Consider the following 17340-nt stretch of genomic DNA (forward strand, 5'->3'; position numbering starts at 1 on the left):
TTGCTTTATTCTCTATTCATATTTCTGTTTCTTTGTTGTCCTCTTAAATAATGGTTATTTTGTAGCATAATTTCTTATCTGGTAGGTAAAGAGATAGAGAACTAGGGCATTGCTGAGCTCACTCATGTGCTAGGTTTACTCTGCTAGATTTTTAAAATTCATTATTTCATTTAATGTTAAAAATGATCCTTGGTAGATAAGTATTACCATATCAGTTTTATACATAAGATTTTGAAGTTCAGAGACATTTTGTGAGCAGCTCACCCAAAGTAACATGCTGGTAGATAGCAAATCTAGGAATCAAATCTATATCTACCTGGTACCATAAACTATGAAATTTTTATTATTAATTTATATTCCTATTTTATTTTTGTTTCTTTTTAAGTCTTTAAATAATATTCTAACTTGTTTATGTTTTCAGATGTATTACTAATTACTTTGTGATTTTAAAAACTCAGAAAACCTTTTTTGAAAGCTTGAATTTAATTAAGATGAACACCAGTTTGTATAATTATGGCTTTAGAATACCTGTTATTTATTCAGGTTGCAGTTTAAATTCTTAAAAATCCTTTGGAATTTTATCATGTTTTATAATAAAGATCTAGTTACAACCTTGGGCAAGACAGCTGGTGGCTAATATGTTGTGTTTATTTAGAGGAAAATTTATCATCAATTAATGGCATTGTGACAGAAGAAAAAAAAGAAAGCTCTGAAATTATAAACCACAAAACATAAGCCAGAAATGGAGATCTAGTTTTCCTTCCTTAACCCATCACTTCCACACACTCAGGAAGGAAAATATTTGCCTAGAAGAACCAGGTGGTAAAGACCATTAACTCTAATCATTTCATTGCTGATAATGGTATATAAGCATATGCAATAATAGTCATATTTTTACAGCAACTAGCCACCGTTTATTCAGGGATTATTAAGTGCCAATCTTCATATGTACATCATTTCCTTTAACTGTCAAAACCCTGTGAGGATTGTAGTATAGTTCTCATTTAAGAAATGAGGAAACAGGCTGGGCACAGTAACTCACGCCTGTAATCCCAGCACTGTGGGAAGCCAAGAAGGGTGGATCACTTGAGGTCAGGAGTTTGAGACCAGCCTGGCCAACATAGTGAAATGCTGTCTCTACTGAAAATACAAAAATTAGCCGGGCGTGGTGGTGCGCACCTGTAGTCCAAGCTACTCAGGAAGCTGAGGCAGGAGAATTGCTTGAACCCGGGAGGTGGAGGTTGTAATGAGCTGGAATCACACCATTGCACTCTAGCCTGGGCGACAGACAGAGCAAAACTCCGTTTCAAAACAAAAACAAAAACAGAAACAAAACCAAAAAAAAAGAAGGAAATGAGGAAACAGACATACAGCGCTATGAGTGATGGAGCTGAGATGTGAAGCAGCCTTCCTCTTTAACCGCTGTGTGCTAGTGCCTCTACCAATTAGTAGGCAAAGCCGTAGGCTTTGAGCCCCACTTGTTCAGGGCACATAGAGGAATTGCAAAAGCAAGTTACGATATTTGTAGCCAAGAAGTTACAGTTAGGGTGATCAACTGTCCCGGTTTGCTTAAAACTAAGAGGTTTTCGAATGTGTGACTTTCAGCACTAAAGATTCAACAATACAAGGCACAGTGAGGGCTTCAAAGTAAGTATAAACAAATTGCTGAGAACTTGATGAGTAACCAATTCTGACAAAGAGAAAAGGAGAAAGCTTTAATAAAGGAGTTTTCATTTTTGTAGGAACTCAATTTACGCCCCTTCACTGCTCAGATGAAGGCACTGGTTCAGCCTATCAGTGGCAGAAGTGGTCCTTGGAAGAAGGAGCTCTTGACCTTTGTTGCTCTTTTAGGGTGTGTGTTATTGTGACTAACAGAGTGAAGCCTTTCTAGCAATTTCTCAACACTTTGGCCATCTAGCCAGGAAGCTGGTCCTCTGGTAGCTTCCTGAAGTCGCAGACACCATGGAATCACTTGAGACAAGAACTTAGAACATTGGCAAATTCTGTTTCATGTCTCCTTAACTACAGAGGAACTAGGAGTCACAAGCAAGCCTTCGTGTGGCCAGTTATGAATGGAAAAGCCCATCCAACCTACAGCAAGGCCTTGACATTCTAGGCCCAAATAGTTCTCAACTTCAATGAGTAAAATTAAATATGGTTTGCAGGAGAATTTAACCAGTATAGAATCTTAATCCACATAATTCTGGTTCAAATATAGCCCTACCAGATTCCTTGGCCTGTATTATCCAAATCATTCCTTCATATCTATTTTTTGTCTTATTCATAGACACTTGATTTACATAGTTGCCATTTATATGATAGAATTACAATGATGAAATTAATTTAACCTGTGTAAGCAGCCAAGTTGGATCATTTAAACAAAAATCAGCAGTAAGGGCTGAATTATATGACTGACTCTACCTCAAAGCAGTGCATCATTTACTCACATATTAAATGAGACAAGCAATCTTCCTGCAAAGACCCTCAGCCTCTCATCTCCCTCCTCCCAATGGCTTTGCCATCCCGTGTTAAGACGAATCCTGCTGAATGTGGCCACTCTGGGCTCCTGGCAGCTGTTGCAGCAGCTGCCTCTTAACAGTCAGGTTCATATCACGGTGAACACACAATAATTGTATTTTGGAGTTCGGAGAATCAGCATTCCTGCTGAACTACTACAGACTCCACACATGGAGACACAAGTACCACCTTCACTGCAGCCAGTTTCCTTACAAATACCAGCTGTTGATCACATGAGTGAACAGATTCACAAAAGTCCACCCCAATACTGGAAACAATAAGAGCAACAGAGCAGAGCCTCTAAAAAAAGAATTTTGTAGCATGACACAGATAGACATCCAGACATATATCTCATAGTAAATGATAAGAAATTTTTTTTTACCCTGAAAAACTTCAAAAAGCTAATGATTCTTTTAACTTTTGGAACATAGCATGCTTATTTCTGGTTCTACAGTCATGCTGGTTCAGTAGGCACTGGGTGGAGTCCTGGAATATGAATTGTTAATAAGGTCCCTGACCAGTCTGGCATAGGTAGGCTGCACAACTCACTTTCAGAAACACAGTTTGGGAGTCTTGATCAGTTCTGGAGTAGTGGCAAAATTATCTAATTACGAAAACATAATTATACAAAAAAAAAAAAAAAAAAGAACATGAGCCCCACTTGTTCAGGGCACATAGAGGAATTGCAAAAGCAAGTTACGATATTTGTAGCCAAGAAGTTACAGTTAGGGTGATCAACTGTCCCGGTTTGCTTAAAACTAAGAGGTTTTCCAGAATGTGTGACTTTCAGCACTAAAGATTCAACAATACAAGGCACAGTGAGGGCTTCAAAGTAAGTATAAACAAATTGCTGAGAACTTGATGAGTAACCAGTTCTGACAAAGAGAAAAGGAGAAAGCTTTAATAAAGGAGTTTTCATTTTTGTAGGAACTCAGCAAATAGGGAAAGGAAACAGCATTTGCAAAGCCATAGAGGTAACAAAATATCTGAAAACATTCCTGCAATACCAAATGGAAAGACTGAATGAGATTAGTAACTCAGAAGAAACAAGGCTGGAGTTAGACTACGAAAACTAATGTTGGCACTTTGAAAATAATAATCATTTCATACATGCTCTGTTGTGATATGCCCCTTGTATTAGAGTTAAAACAAGAAATTCTTATTGGAATAGATTGGATTAGATTAGGAAAATGAAAAGAGCCTGTGCTGACAATAAACCAGTATTGGTTAGAACAGAAAAGATGCAGTTTCTCAGGGATGTTTTAGGGAGACAATTACTAGGACAATTCAGTGTGTCAGCTGACAGAAGAGATGAGAACATTTTAAAGGCTTCCTCAAGACCAACGACTGTGATGAATGTTATTAAAACAGTTTGCGATCATAGGAGGAAGAACATTTCTTTTTGGTGAGAAAGCTCAGATAAATTCAGTTTTGAATATTTGAGTTTTAGATGTCTTATCTGAGCATCTACTACGAAACAAACCTCACTACAACCTAGTGCCTTAAAGTGACAGGAGATCATCATCTGTCTCTGTTCTGCGTGTTGTCTGTGCTTAGCTGGGCAGTGCTCACTTGGGCTCCCTCATGCTGCAGTGAGACAGCCACTGGAGCTGTGACTGGAGGAAGGCTGGAGTGGCTGGATACCCAAGGCTGCTTCCAGGCTCGCACACCAAGGGCCATGGCTGAGCTTCAGTCAGTAAGGTGGCTGCACTGCCTCCACAGTGGCTGGCCTCCAGGAGGGCTCAGCAGGTCCTGCCTGCCCCTGTAAAGGATAGGTTTATAATTGGCACAGCTCACTTCTTCCTACTTTATTGGACAGAGTGGTCACAGGCCAGCCAACGCTCAGGGGAAGGAAAATAGGCTTCGTTGGGTGGGATGGAGACAAGTGTGTAGACATTCTTACTCTGCCACAGTTCTTGCAGGACATATATGTAGATGCTCTGGGGACAAGAGTGAATATGAGTCTGGATCTACAGAAATGAGTCAGAAGTACAAAGGTGAATGGAACAATTTTCTAAGAAAATTTAGCAGTCAAAACATGGAAGTGGATGAGAAGATCAGGGAGTTGACAATGGGAAAAGAACTATATTTAAGAGAGGAATTTAGTGGGGGAGGCCAATAAAGGAGAGAGGGCAATGCTAGGAGCCAGTAAATAGGGGACCAGCCAGCAAAGAGAAGGGAGGTAAGAGTGTCAGGAAAGAGCGATCAAGGGAGAAAGGTCACCTAGAGACTGGGAAGGATGAGATGTGAGAGGGCAGGGAATTGGAAGCAGGAGACACCAGTGACTTGCATGACAGCATTGGGAGTGCAAGTGACCTGGGCAATTGACCTGGAGGAGCCAGCATGCAGCTCTGCACAGCAGGGGTTGATCCACGGCCAGGTTGGGGAGGAAGAGCAGGAAGCTGCTTCACAGTTCTGTGTGACCTTGGGAAGGTGGGGAGGGGGTCAGTAGAAAAAAATGAAGACAGAGAGAAGAAAGGAAGGACTGGTAGAGGTGGTCTGTGGAGGAGATGTTTGACTTCTGGAAGGATTGGAGACACTGGAAGAGACAGGAAGAAACAAGTAGAGAATGGCTTAGTATACTGGGGTATTTGGGGGCACAGTGGAGTGGCATTGAGTCCTGTGTTCTCTGCAAAGAGGGACCTAAACCACCCCATCCTGGTCAAGATCCTGGGACTTCCACAGTCAGTTATGCTTGGTGCCACCCTCGTCTCCGAAAGGCCTTTCTTCACCGTATTTGCTTGTGTGAGCTCTCCCTATCCTCCAAGCCCCTTCATCCAGGTTGCCCTCCCTGACTCCTCCAGCAAGAAGCAAGAATTCACCTTCTCAGAACATCTATAGAACATTTCTTCTGCTTCTAACTTTATGTATTGCTTTCCTGATAACATCGTATTTATTGGCATCCTCTCTTGATAAGCTTCTTGCAAATAGAGCCAAAAAAAGTGGGCAGAGGGGAATAGGTTTGATATGATCTAAGCCGGTCATGGTACACAAAACTGGAGCGTGTCCAGAACAATTGAAGACGGCAAACTTTAAAGGGATTGCAACAGCCAAGTTTTGTTTATCTGTTTGCCTAACCGTTTTGCTTCAATATTTTGTTTTAATTGTTGATCACAAAATGGAGGTAGAATTCAAATAATTTTACAAGTAAAGGATTCACAAAGATAAAAAAGAAACAATTTTAAGTGGAAGGGGAAAGTCATATGCTCAAAAACTGTTGGAAAATACCTTAAATAATAGTTAGCTTTATCTTGTGATAGGTAGATGGTCATAGACTATCTTTTCCATCTTCCTCTATTCATGTAAATCTCTGCTCTAGAAAAACTGGTTAAATTAATTGTATGAAAATTTGAAGATTTTATATAAAATTATTTTCAGCTAATACGTTTTCCTTCATAAAACAGAAATTCGACGGAAAAATAGTATCAATTAAGAGGTGAGTGCTTCAGTTTAAATAATTTAGTCAACTAAGTCAAAGATTATGATGAAAATAAAGGGCCAAACAGGCCAGTTTTTTGTGACAGAGGTTGATATGACAGTGTCCCATATACCATAGATGAAGGATGCCTGTTTGTGTCAAACAATAAAAGATAAAAGGCTAGTACAATATAGCTATTGACTTCCAAAAGTAAGATTTTGATTTTTGTGCCTTCACCACATCTTGCCTTTCACAGAATAATGAAATAAAGATGCATGATAAATGGAATGTACAAATATTTTGTTTTCTTGCAAACTAAAATACAAACTCCTTGAGGAGAAGAAGCGTGTCTTCCTTGTTTGCGTCCCTATGCTTGGTATGTGAGTTCCTGGGAGGAATGGAAGGTGAATAAATGAATGAATAAATGAAACATGGGTATTGAAATAAGCTTTATTTGAATATAATCTGAAAATTTTAAGGCAAAAATCATAAATCAGGATGTGGGTATTACAGTGAATATAATATATAAATATCCACCCCGATACTGAATTATATATAATAATTGTGCAAGTATAGGAACTTACACATAAGTCAGTGGCTGGACTGCCCCAGCTTCTGAAATAGAAATTAGAAAATGTCGATAGAAGTATATAAAAATATGATCCAGTATTCACTGGTTGGAAATATTGAAATTAAATATTTTGAGGTATTTCAGGTTACTCTTTGATACAAGCAGATACTTTTAGTGAACAGGACTTTTAATGAATATAAACTTCATGAGTCATTTGTTTCTCTCCTTCTATCTTTAACTCTAGAAAAAGCAATTTTGTATCTAACAGCAAGGCTGGCAATGGGATGAAAAAAGAGCAGTAATTTTCATTTGAAAATTGTTAGAAGAGATCTAGAGTTTATCATTTAGCACTAATCACAGCGCTAAGAGATATTAAAATAAAAGAAATAGATATTTTTAGATTGCATTATTAAACCCCAAAAGCTAAGAAAATATTCTAGAAATAGATAAAGCATTTCACTGTACCACTCTATTCCAAATTCTTCACTTGGAATAGATAAGCTGTTTGATTTTATTCTGCCGAACAGATTGATGACATCTAACTTGGAACAGTCTATGTAGGATAATATTAATAATTTCACTTCCATGATTGGAGTTCTTGCTAATTAGGTTGTAAACTGTCTGCTTAGTCTACTCTGTAATCTTGCCTGTAGTGTCTAACTTCTTTTCTGATAATGTGAAGAAATCTTCCTGAAATAATAGTCACAAAGTTGTAACTATCATTTGGTTACCATTATAATTTAGCATATACCTGTGAGTTTTGTGTGTATGGATACACACACGTATGTTCCAGCTATATTAGTTTGTCCTTTAATTTGGGAAACAGAAAAGATGATAAAGAAAAAAAATTAGACACATCCACACACACTGGGCTTCAGAGAGGCTAAGCCATCTATTCATCAGACTGACATAAATTGCAATGACCAAGGCATGCCAGGAGAGTTGCTCATCTACATTATAAGGCAGGGCAAACTCAGAGAACCCTAATCCAAGTGCCCTACAAATGTGCAAATCACATCCATTAGGAAGTAAAGCATTAACAGAAAACCTATTTTGGCATACAGTATTTTAAAAACATTTAAAAGCATTGTAAGGACTTAAAGATACAAACCTATATGTATTTCTACATGTATATATATATTTGATATACATATTAAAGTCTATATTTGATTAGGATGATTTCTGAGATGTGTGTGTGTGTGTGTGTGTGTGCGCATATTCAAGATGATATGAGATGAGCTCTCAGAAAGCATCCTGGTGAAGTAATCAGACTTTTTAATTTAATGGCTGAAGAGATCTTAAATAATATTAGCAATGTAATTTTCCATTACTGATGGTAGCATCAATACTTCTTCAGTGATAAAATATAAAGGGAAAAACCTAAAGAAGGATGAAGTCGGTATGTTTGTGCTCCCTTCATCCCATGTCATGTGTTTGAGGAAATCGTGATGGCCGCGGGGTTGTGCAGGGTTCTGCTCATTCCACGAAGCCTTTATCCCACATCAAGGTTAAAACTTCTATGCATTTCCATTGGCTGAATGACTGCATACATTAATGCCATTCAGAACAGCTTTAACTTGCACAGCTGCCTTCAGAATCCTGTGACTAAGCTTCTAAATTGGCCTGGAAGGCACATTCACAGGAGTTGCCTTATCTCTGCACCACTTACTGTCTTCAATCCCCCCTCTGTCCTTCCATTATCATCATCACAGGCAGCTGAGGTTTCGCCTTCAAAATCAAAAGCCCTTGGAGAATAGTCCTGCTTAGAGCTATGGGTCGCTGAAAATGCATGATATGGCATGTCTCTCTCATTTACATTTTGATTAAGTGAAAGCCTCTTAATTTGGGTCATTATCGATACATAAATCTGTAGAGAAAATGAACATGCATTTGTAATGTAACCAACATTACATGATTTATTGTTCTTATAATGTGTAAATACAGAAAGGAAAAAAACCAGAGTCCAGCTCTCAGATGCTCTGGAAATGCAGCACCACTAGGGGACTCACGGGGCGCACCCACATGCTTTGAGCTCTGAGTGAATCGGTGCAGGCTCAGCAGTCACCTCTCATAATCACTTGCACTGAACTAGGTATCCGATTTTAAAAACCATCATTCACAAATGTGTCTACTCTATACGACTGACCTTTCTGTGGAGGGGTCGTGAGTGGTAAAATAAAAGGCTCGAAATGGGTTTCCATACCTGATTGTGGACTTTGTTTGGGCATTTTGGCTACCGCTTGAGGGCTGGAGGTGGAGTGCGTTCGTTGGTTGGCAGAGCCATGGATGCTGCTGGGGACGGCTGCAGAGACGTTCTTGCGGGGCTTCATATCCTGCAGCCACATGGGAGAGGCTTCGAAGGCCTGCATTCTGCGGGCATGGCTGTTGGCATTGACTTTCAGATAGGCCTGGGCCTTGTGTTCCTGAAGCTCCCCGTAGTTGGCATCAGTCACCCTGCACTCGTATAAGCCTTCATCCTTTTTCCTCACTTTGGAAATCTGAAGCTTGTGGGAGATGTCATTGCCTTGGACTTTCACTGTCTGAAAGATTGCAGGTAAAAAAAAAATAAAGTGCTACATCAAATGATTTTGTTCCCATTTTTTCCCCCTGAGCTTGCTAACATTGGAAAGCTAAAGGGTCTTAATGGGCCCATAGCCATAGTGAAGGAGCTTTTTATTTCCTTAACATCACATCTGAAGGCCTTGGTTATCCTATTCCACCAAGCACTGCACTTGCAGACTCAGGGGATAATAAGTTCAATGCAGCCAGTGCCAGATTCTGTCAGCCATATGCCCCCCATTGTCCACAGGCCAGTAGCAGCTCTGTCATTTTTCCATTATGGGATTGGCCTCTGCCTGCTTAACTCAGTTCAATGAAGCACAAACCAATAATGCCAACTCTATAGGTGAAACAACCTCTTTCCTTCCCTGTGGGCTATAAACTAACACCCTCAACTCTGAGACATCACAAAAATATTTTGTTGGTCATGGGTTTGAGTGAGAAAGCACTTGTATCCCCACACTGGGATGACTACTAAAGGTGCTGGTAATGAACTTGGATATTACTATTTTTTCTTCTTAAATTTTATATGCAGTCTTGCCTCTAGTCATGGGGTGGCATGACTTGGGGGTACAGCTTCCTATCACCTGAAGTCTTGTTGCTCAAAGTATGTATCCCACGCCATTATAGGGACTTTATGCTACAGGGACTTGGGATGCCATCGATAAAACATTGGCTTGATTTTCAAAATTGAAATTGGCTTTCTTATTTCTTCTAATAAATTTTATTCCAGACTAATAGCAAGATCAGATATCTGATAGATATACTAGATATAATATATGATTTTCTATTATATGTCATATATTGTATATATAAGCATCTTTATCAGAACAGTTAGGTTTAATACACAATCACGTGTTCTTCATAACTGAGACAATTATAGGTTTCATAAGACGTTTGGGATTCAAGAATTTGGTTGATTTTGAAAGATACAGAAAAGAAATGAAGGAGGCCGAAAGTTATTTTTTCTGCTAATGGCCACTACACTACACTTTCAAACAGCCATAAATTATTAGAAAAACCTGAGAAGCACTCATCTGTTTTTACATATAGAGGTATATATACAAATAATTTCCAACAATTGAACCCTATGGGTTTAAGTGCATATAAAATTACATATAAATACACTAATACTATAAAAATGGAAATGAATACTTCCACATTTATTCTGGGTTAAATCTCCGAATAAAGTTTGAGGTAGCTAGAGTATTTATATTATTATCCCATTTTATAGTTGAGTAAACTGAGGCTTGGGGTGTTTGGGTCAGTGATTTTCAACACTGAGTGTACATTAGAATCACCTGGGGTGCAGTTAAAAATACTGTCATGTGGAGTAATACAGAAATACTAAGTCTGCATCTCTAGAGGGTGGAGCTTATATCAGTATTTTATAACAACTCTCCTGGGAATTCAAAGTTAATAACTGTTGGTTGAGAACATATGTTCAAGGTCACACAGTGGGTAAACAGGGAACAAACTACTTTCTGCCTCAGTTTGTGTCTAAAACTCTCTTCCACTCGTTAACTTTTATGCACTATTGGCATAGGTAATACCATCAACAGTTGTGTGTGTAATCATATTTCTCATTGTATGCATCAGAGGTCAGGATGTATGAGACTATTTTTGTTACTGGCCTTTAGATGATAGGGGTACGGGTGAAGGCTGAAGGAAGAATGGTCACCAAGCAATCTATCTAGTTGTATATGTATGTGAAAAATAAAATAATTAAGAAAAAACTAGATTTCACCAATAAAGCTTTTCTAATATTGTAGGAAAACAACAGTTTCTGTAATATAAGAATAATTGAAGTATCCTAAAAAGTCAGTAATTTTATGAGTTTTAAATCAGAGTTTATGGTTGATATTTCATCTTTGTCATTTTTTCTTCCATGTTGAGATTACACATTTAGATCACAGAATTAGATTCTATGTACAATATATTTGTACATTTTTAGTTATGATGTAACTCCAATCTTCTACCACTTTATGCTATTGTAAGAGCCTTAAAATACATTTTCTTTTAAAATGTAGGTCATTGGGATTTTAGATTTCTAAAAACATATAATAACGATATGTTTATGCTTAACAGATTTCCTCCTGTTGTATTACATAACTATTTCGTTTCTATTTATCAAATGAAGCAGTATTATTAATATTAACTGATGCTATGTGGCTTCATTTGAGGTAGAGTAAAAAAATAAGACTTTCATTTTTTAAATTTTACACACACTTATTAAAAGTAAGAAGCAATAGAGTAGAACTGTAAGTTTACATTTTCAATAGGTCAAGCTCCTATAATAATGGTTTTACATTTATATTGGCTTTTGGCATTATATTTATATGATTCTGAATAACAGCACTGGAAATACGTTCCATGCATTAAAGTGACATTCAAAATTTAGTTGCTTAATTTAATCACAATTTCAGTATCCTGTTGGATGCTTTATATTTTTCTCCCTAAATATATTTTCCTCTGCTAGTGTTTTACTTTCTACTAAAATATAATTATTTCCATAATTTGAATAGATGTTAGCATTGTATTTACTCTTACTCTTAGGTAAGTTACAAAAAGCAATGAAAGAAAGTGTCACACAACCTCTCTGGATAGCAAACGATTCTCTAGAATGTTTGGATATTTACGTGACTAAAATATGTAATTTTCTGTAGGGACTCTAAACGTGCTTCCATTTGTATGTATCTAGTGAGGCAAGCAAGGGGCACCGGGCTTTCCTGCAGCACTGGCAAGCTGCCTTCTCGGGGACAGGGAAGGGCTGTGCGTCCCGGGCCTGGGCTCGCGGCCCCCGGCGCGGCCCCTAACTCACGCTGATCTTGGTCCCGTCGCTGTCCGGGTCTCTGTCTGGCAAGAGCTCCACCTGCGGGCAAGGAGCGAACGCTCAGTCCCGCGCCAGGCCCGCCCGACCGCCCGCCCCCAAGCGAGCACAGCCTTCGCCGCTCCGGGCAGGGCCCCCAGGGTGACCTGGGGACAGGGAGCGACTAGGGGCGTGGCCACCCCCGTCCAGGCCCCGACCGCACCGCCCCCACGCCGTCCCCGCGCCGTCCCCATGCTGTCCACTGCGCCCTCCCGGCGCTGTCCCCGGAACCGTCCCGGCGCTGTCCCCGCAGCTCGGAGGCTGCGCTCGGGAGGCGGGGCCGGGAGCCGCCGGGTCTTTTTCGCGGGTTGACCCGTGCGGACGCTGGCCCGGAGGTGGCGCGGGCGCCGGGGGTGGGGCGGCCGGCGTGAGTAAGGGTGAAGTGCCCCGGGACGAATTTCCTCGCCTTTGCCCCGGCGGCCATCCCGCCCGCCGTCCCGCCCCGGGCTCCTGGCCACAGATTCTCTTGCAGGCTCATAGGGGCTCCGCCTCTCGCTCAACTAGGTCTCCCTTCTCGCCCGGACCCCCTTCCCTTCTCCCCTCCTCCCACTATTTTCCTTTTCCTCTTCTCCTTTCTCCCCCTCCTTTCCCACCTCACCACCCTCTCTCCTGCCTCTTCCCAAGTCACCCTCCGTCCCCTCCATGCTCCCCACTCCCGTAGTCCCTTCTCTCCTGCTTCCTCTCTTCTCTCCTCTTCTTTCCCTTCTCCACTCTCCTCCTTCTCTCTTCTCTCTGCCCCTTCTCTACTCCTTCTCTCTCTCCTTCTCTTCCTCTCTTCCTTTCCATCCCTCTCCCTTCCCTCTCCCTCCTTCTGTCCCTTTCCCCTGCCTCCCTCTCTCCCTTCCCTCTCCCTCCCTCTCTCCCTTCTGTGCCCTGTCTCCCCCATCTCTCTCCTTCTCCGTCTCTTCCTCCCCTCTTCCACCTCTCATTCTCTCTCCTCTCCCACCCCTTCCCCCTCTCTTACCTCTCTCCCCCTCTCTCCCTTCTTTCTCCCTCTACCCCTTTCTTTCTCTTCTTTCTACTTCAATCCTCCCTCCCTTCCTTCCCCCTCCCCTTCTCTCTCTCCCTCTCACCCCCTGCCTCCTTTTCCCCTACCCTCTCTCCCTCTCTTCTCCTTTCTCTCTCCCTTCCCTCTCTTTTCCTTCCCTCTCTCCCTTTTCCCCTTCCCTCTCTCTCTTTCCCCTTCACTCTCTCTTCCCATCTCCCCTTCCCTGTTTCCCACCCCTTCCCCCTCCCCCCTTTCTTTCTCCCTCTCCCCCTCTCCTTCTCCCCTCCCCACTCCAATTCTCCCTTCCCTCCTTCCCCTTTCCCTTCTCTTTCTCCCTCTCCTCACTCCCTCTCTCCCTCTTCCCCTTCCCTCTCTTCTCTTCTACCTTCTTTCTCCCTCCCTTCTCTTTCCCTTCCCTCTCTCCCCTTTTTTCCCCCTCCCTCTCTCCGTCTCTTTCTCCTTCTCTGTGCCTCTCCCGGTCTCCCCCTTTCTTCTCTCCCTCTCTCCCTCCTCCATTTTCCCCTTTCCTTCTCTCTCCCTCTCTTCCCGACACCCCACGTATCTGTTAGAGGTGGAGGTGAGAGGAGCTGGCCGCTCTGGTTCTCTGGTTGTTCAGCCCGGGGACTGGGGTCCCAGATGGTGCCTGGTGCCCAGAGAAGGGAGACGGGGTGGGGCGGGGGGTGGAGGCCGCCCACCGCTTCCCCTCCCCCTCCTTCCGTCCTGGAAAGGGGCTTGCGGATGTCCCGGGAAGTGGCAGCGCGGCAGGGGCAAGGCGGGCATCTTCCTAAGAACCAGAACTTATAGGAGGAGGCGCTTCCCGGTTTAACAGGAAGAAAATGGGCAGCAGGACTTCCTTCTGGGTTTTAACTTCGCGTCCCCAGGACAAATTCCCTCTCCTTCCCTGGAAGCCCTGGGGGTCACTCGCTTCCACAGAACCGGGCGGTTCCCCAGGGGTGCCCAGGCAGCACCTCGGCCCTCAGTCCCGGGCCGGACACCCTGAGGACCCGGCAAGCGAAGGGGAGACGCGGGGTCGGCGGGCTCCGCTACCTGCGCGCCGGCCCCCTCGGCCCCGGGTTCCATTTCCTCCGGCCCCCGCAGGAACCACCACTGGATCTCCAGATATACCGAGGCGGAGCCGCTCTGGAAGGCGCAGGACATCTCCACATTCTGCCCCTCGGTCGCCGTCACGTTCCGCGGAAACTCGGTAAATTTTGCTGCAAAACAGAAAGGCATCCTTTTGGAATATCCACACCTCTCTTGCCAGAGTCTCTTTCCTTGAGAGCTCGCTGCATTTTTCCTGGACTTAAATAACAAAACCCCTCTCCTACATCCCCGGCTTCGTCTGGTTCCCCCAGCCCCCTTCCTTTGCCTCTTTCCTGTCTAACTTTTGGTATCATACCTAAATCACTATGTTGTTGATCAAATCCAGATAACGGAAAGGTTAACAAGCTTGCCAATAACTCTGTTAGCCAAGATGCCCGCAGGTAGATCCAAATACCTTTTGTCAGATTGCAGTATTCCGCAAAATTTACTGAGAGAGTTAGTGAGATACAATTTAGACAATCTGTCAAGTTGATATATGAGGAGAGTCTCTTGCCTCTAAGTTTCTAAACAATCTACTACTAACTGGACGTTTCATGTAACAGAGTAGATCATGATTATCTGTCAAAATGCACATTCCTGATACAGCAAAACAGTTATTAGCAACACCAGTGAAACATGCCTGCAGTAGTGAAACAAGTTGCACACTTTATAAACTGTGTATGTTTCCTTCTCTCCAAATCAACCTTTATTTGTTCCCATCAAGTCACTGTATTTCGAACTGCCATACATCCTAAGATGTAATGATCACACATCTAGATTGAGTTCAGATTAAATATTATTTAGAAGTCACTATGGAGATGTTTCTCAGCCTTTTCATTACCAACATTGACACTGCTAGTTTGCATGATTCATGAAACCATGGTGAAACTCACAAAAATATGTTTCCTTCCTCCTAAAGGCATTTCTTGAACATACAATGCTCTTATCTTGTTACCAACATGGTTGTTCTTATCTTATCTAAGGGGTACTTTGCAAAGAGCTGATGGTTCCCTAAAAGTAGTCTTGGAAAGATTTGTATGGCCAATGGCAATGCACAACCACAATGCACACTTACGGAGAGGAGGGCTGTGAGGACTGCAGAAATGATTTAGGGTGGATGCACTCCTCCGCCCCTCACCTCACCCCCGTTTTAAAGAGAGACATGGTCTCTTTTCAACATTTTATGAAATCCCAAAAATAATCTCTAGTGATATGAAACTGTATTTATACCTAAAACAGGGAAGCTATTAAGGAGACATTCTGATCGGAAAAGGACTTTTCTATTCTAGCTGGCAGAAGGAGTATGGCATTTCTGCTTGCAGAAGTGATGCAGTCTTTTGGCAGCAGAGATGTGATCTGTTCATGGTGCTGAAACGACCACTGCAGCCTACGAAGTCCTGAATAATCGGCTTCAGCAGGCTGCTGCTGCTTGTCATGCAAGTTGTGGCTTTTTATGGGTCCTCAGAGGAGTCTGTCCTTTGATAAACACACATACAAAAGGAGTCACACGGACCTAGAAAAGGGAAACTCTAAGCTCAGTCTGACTACCCAAGGAAGAGGGACTGGTAATGGAGAGTCCCCATATCCAGCCCTGTGTTTGTTTGTGATGATTATGTATGCATGAGTGGCTACCCTGTGCATGCACACAGATAGAAAGCACACACACACACGCACACACACACACACACCACATCGACCCTGTGTTTGTGCTCACCGAGGAGCCCACCTCATTGTCAGGCACCAGCTAGATTTTCTCTCCAGCCTAGCTTGTCTACAGTTTAATAAACTTTAAAGAAAATCGTCAAACAGAACACTATTTATACAGCCTAAGCCCACTGTTACTTGCTAGGAAGCTTATTCTATCTGCCTGTCCATTCTTTTTGAGTGTAAGAAACACACACACACACACGCGAGCAAATGTATATTTGCCATTGAGCACAGACTTACCTTGAGAAGAAAGCCCTTGTTGTACATATAAAACGGAAAAGAAAACAAATCCAACATACGCCAAAAAGATCCCCATCATTCCAAAAAGGGAGGGGGGGTCACATCAGTGTAGCCAACAGCCGAAAAGCCCTGAAAGAAAGGCGTGCGAGTGGATGGCAGGCTCTGTCTCAGAGCCCTGGGCGCGACACTGCAAACATCCTGCTGCTTGCTCGGCGAGGGCTGGCTGTGGGGAGAAGGGACTGCGATTCTGGAAGGTTAGAACCAGCTGGCTGGGATTCAGCGAGGCTTCCAGCGGAGCCCAGGCTGGAATCGCTGCGAAGTGTCTCGGCTGCCTGGCTGCCTGCTTCCAGCTACCTGGCAGCTCGTCCAACGTCAGCCCGCCGCTCCGGCTTGCGTGATCACTGCCCTCCCTAAACACGGAGCCGGCTCGGGAAGTGGGGAGTGGGCAAGTGGGGCGGGCTGAGGACTTCGCTGGGCTCGCGGCGCCGCAACTTTTCCCTCTAATGGCTGCGATGATGCCTTTAACTCTGTGCGCGCTGGACAGCGCCCCGCCCGGGAGCTCGCGCCGGGCGGCCGCGGAGGGCTCAGGGCACCGCGGCGCCGCCGGGGTCTCCCTTCGGGAGAGCAGGGACGTTGGTTTTTTTCCACTTTGCTTCTCTCCCCCATCGGGTGTCTTTCTGGCTCGGCGGATCAGATCGCTCGGTGCCGAGGAGGACAATACAGTGGCGGGATTGCGGCGCTGGCGGGGGGCTCAGAGCGAGAGGTTCCGGGAGGGAGTTGGGGCATTGCTGAGGACCTGGGAGCAATGGGATGGGGGAAAGACGGCTGGGCCGAGGAAAACAGCCATTTAGGGAAATGCCGCTTAACCAGTTATTAACTGCTCCAACCAGGAGCATCACATGCTACGATTTCACACGAATTTCTTGCTGAACAGCCTTCAGTACAAGCAGCTCATGCAGGAGCCATATCGCTCCAGCTGGCAGACGGAAAAGAGAAAAAGTACAAAAAGTCACGCATTAAGGGAATTTTCTCGAAACAAAAGCCCACCATACTATGTTTACTTTTTAAAAAATTTTATACCTCTTGCCTTCCTTTCCTTCATCTGCCATGTATTTTGGAGGGGGGAGGGGTTTTACATACCATAAGGTCTTCTTTACGTGATTTTGTTTTGTTTATTTGCTTTTCGTTTGCATAGCACAATAATTATGTAATGTTCCCTGGGACTAAGTGAATAAAGAATCTCATTTTAGACACAAAAAATCACAGTAAGTTTCAGAATGTGGAAGAAATCTACTTATCTGCCTTGGTGAAGATTTGAGATATACATTCTGTTTTTTATTAAGAACTGAAACAACAATGTATATTATGTTAACGACTCAACTATTACT

The 17340-nt window shown here is 43.1% G+C and overlaps 1 protein-coding gene across 5 annotated transcripts in view; it reads right to left on the minus strand.

The window, feature by feature from the left end:
- Nucleotides 1-16438, minus strand: part of VSTM2A (V-set and transmembrane domain containing 2A) — a 28825-nt gene extending 12387 nt beyond the window's left edge. For 2 of the 5 annotated variants that reach the window (XM_025379791.1, XM_025379792.1), the window contains exons 1-4: nt 15953-16438; nt 13970-14136; nt 11887-11937; nt 8710-9046 (exon numbers count right to left, since the gene is read on the minus strand). In XM_025379791.1, the coding sequence (XP_025235576.1) occupies nt 8710-9046; nt 11887-11937; nt 13970-14136; nt 15953-16031 (634 nt within the window). In that variant the 5' untranslated portion in view covers nt 16032-16438. Of the gene's footprint in view, nt 1-4846; nt 5057-8399; nt 9047-11886; nt 11938-13969; nt 14137-14420; nt 14547-15952 lie in introns of those variants that run through there. The other 3 variants (XM_025379789.1, XM_025379790.1, XM_025379793.1) reach the window with 3 other exon arrangements.
- Nucleotides 16439-17340: the final 902 nt, after the last annotated feature.

The sequence above is a fragment of the Theropithecus gelada genome, chromosome 3 (genome assembly GCF_003255815.1).
Source record: "Theropithecus gelada isolate Dixy chromosome 3, Tgel_1.0, whole genome shotgun sequence".
Classification (NCBI taxonomy): domain Eukaryota; kingdom Metazoa; phylum Chordata; class Mammalia; order Primates; family Cercopithecidae; genus Theropithecus; species Theropithecus gelada.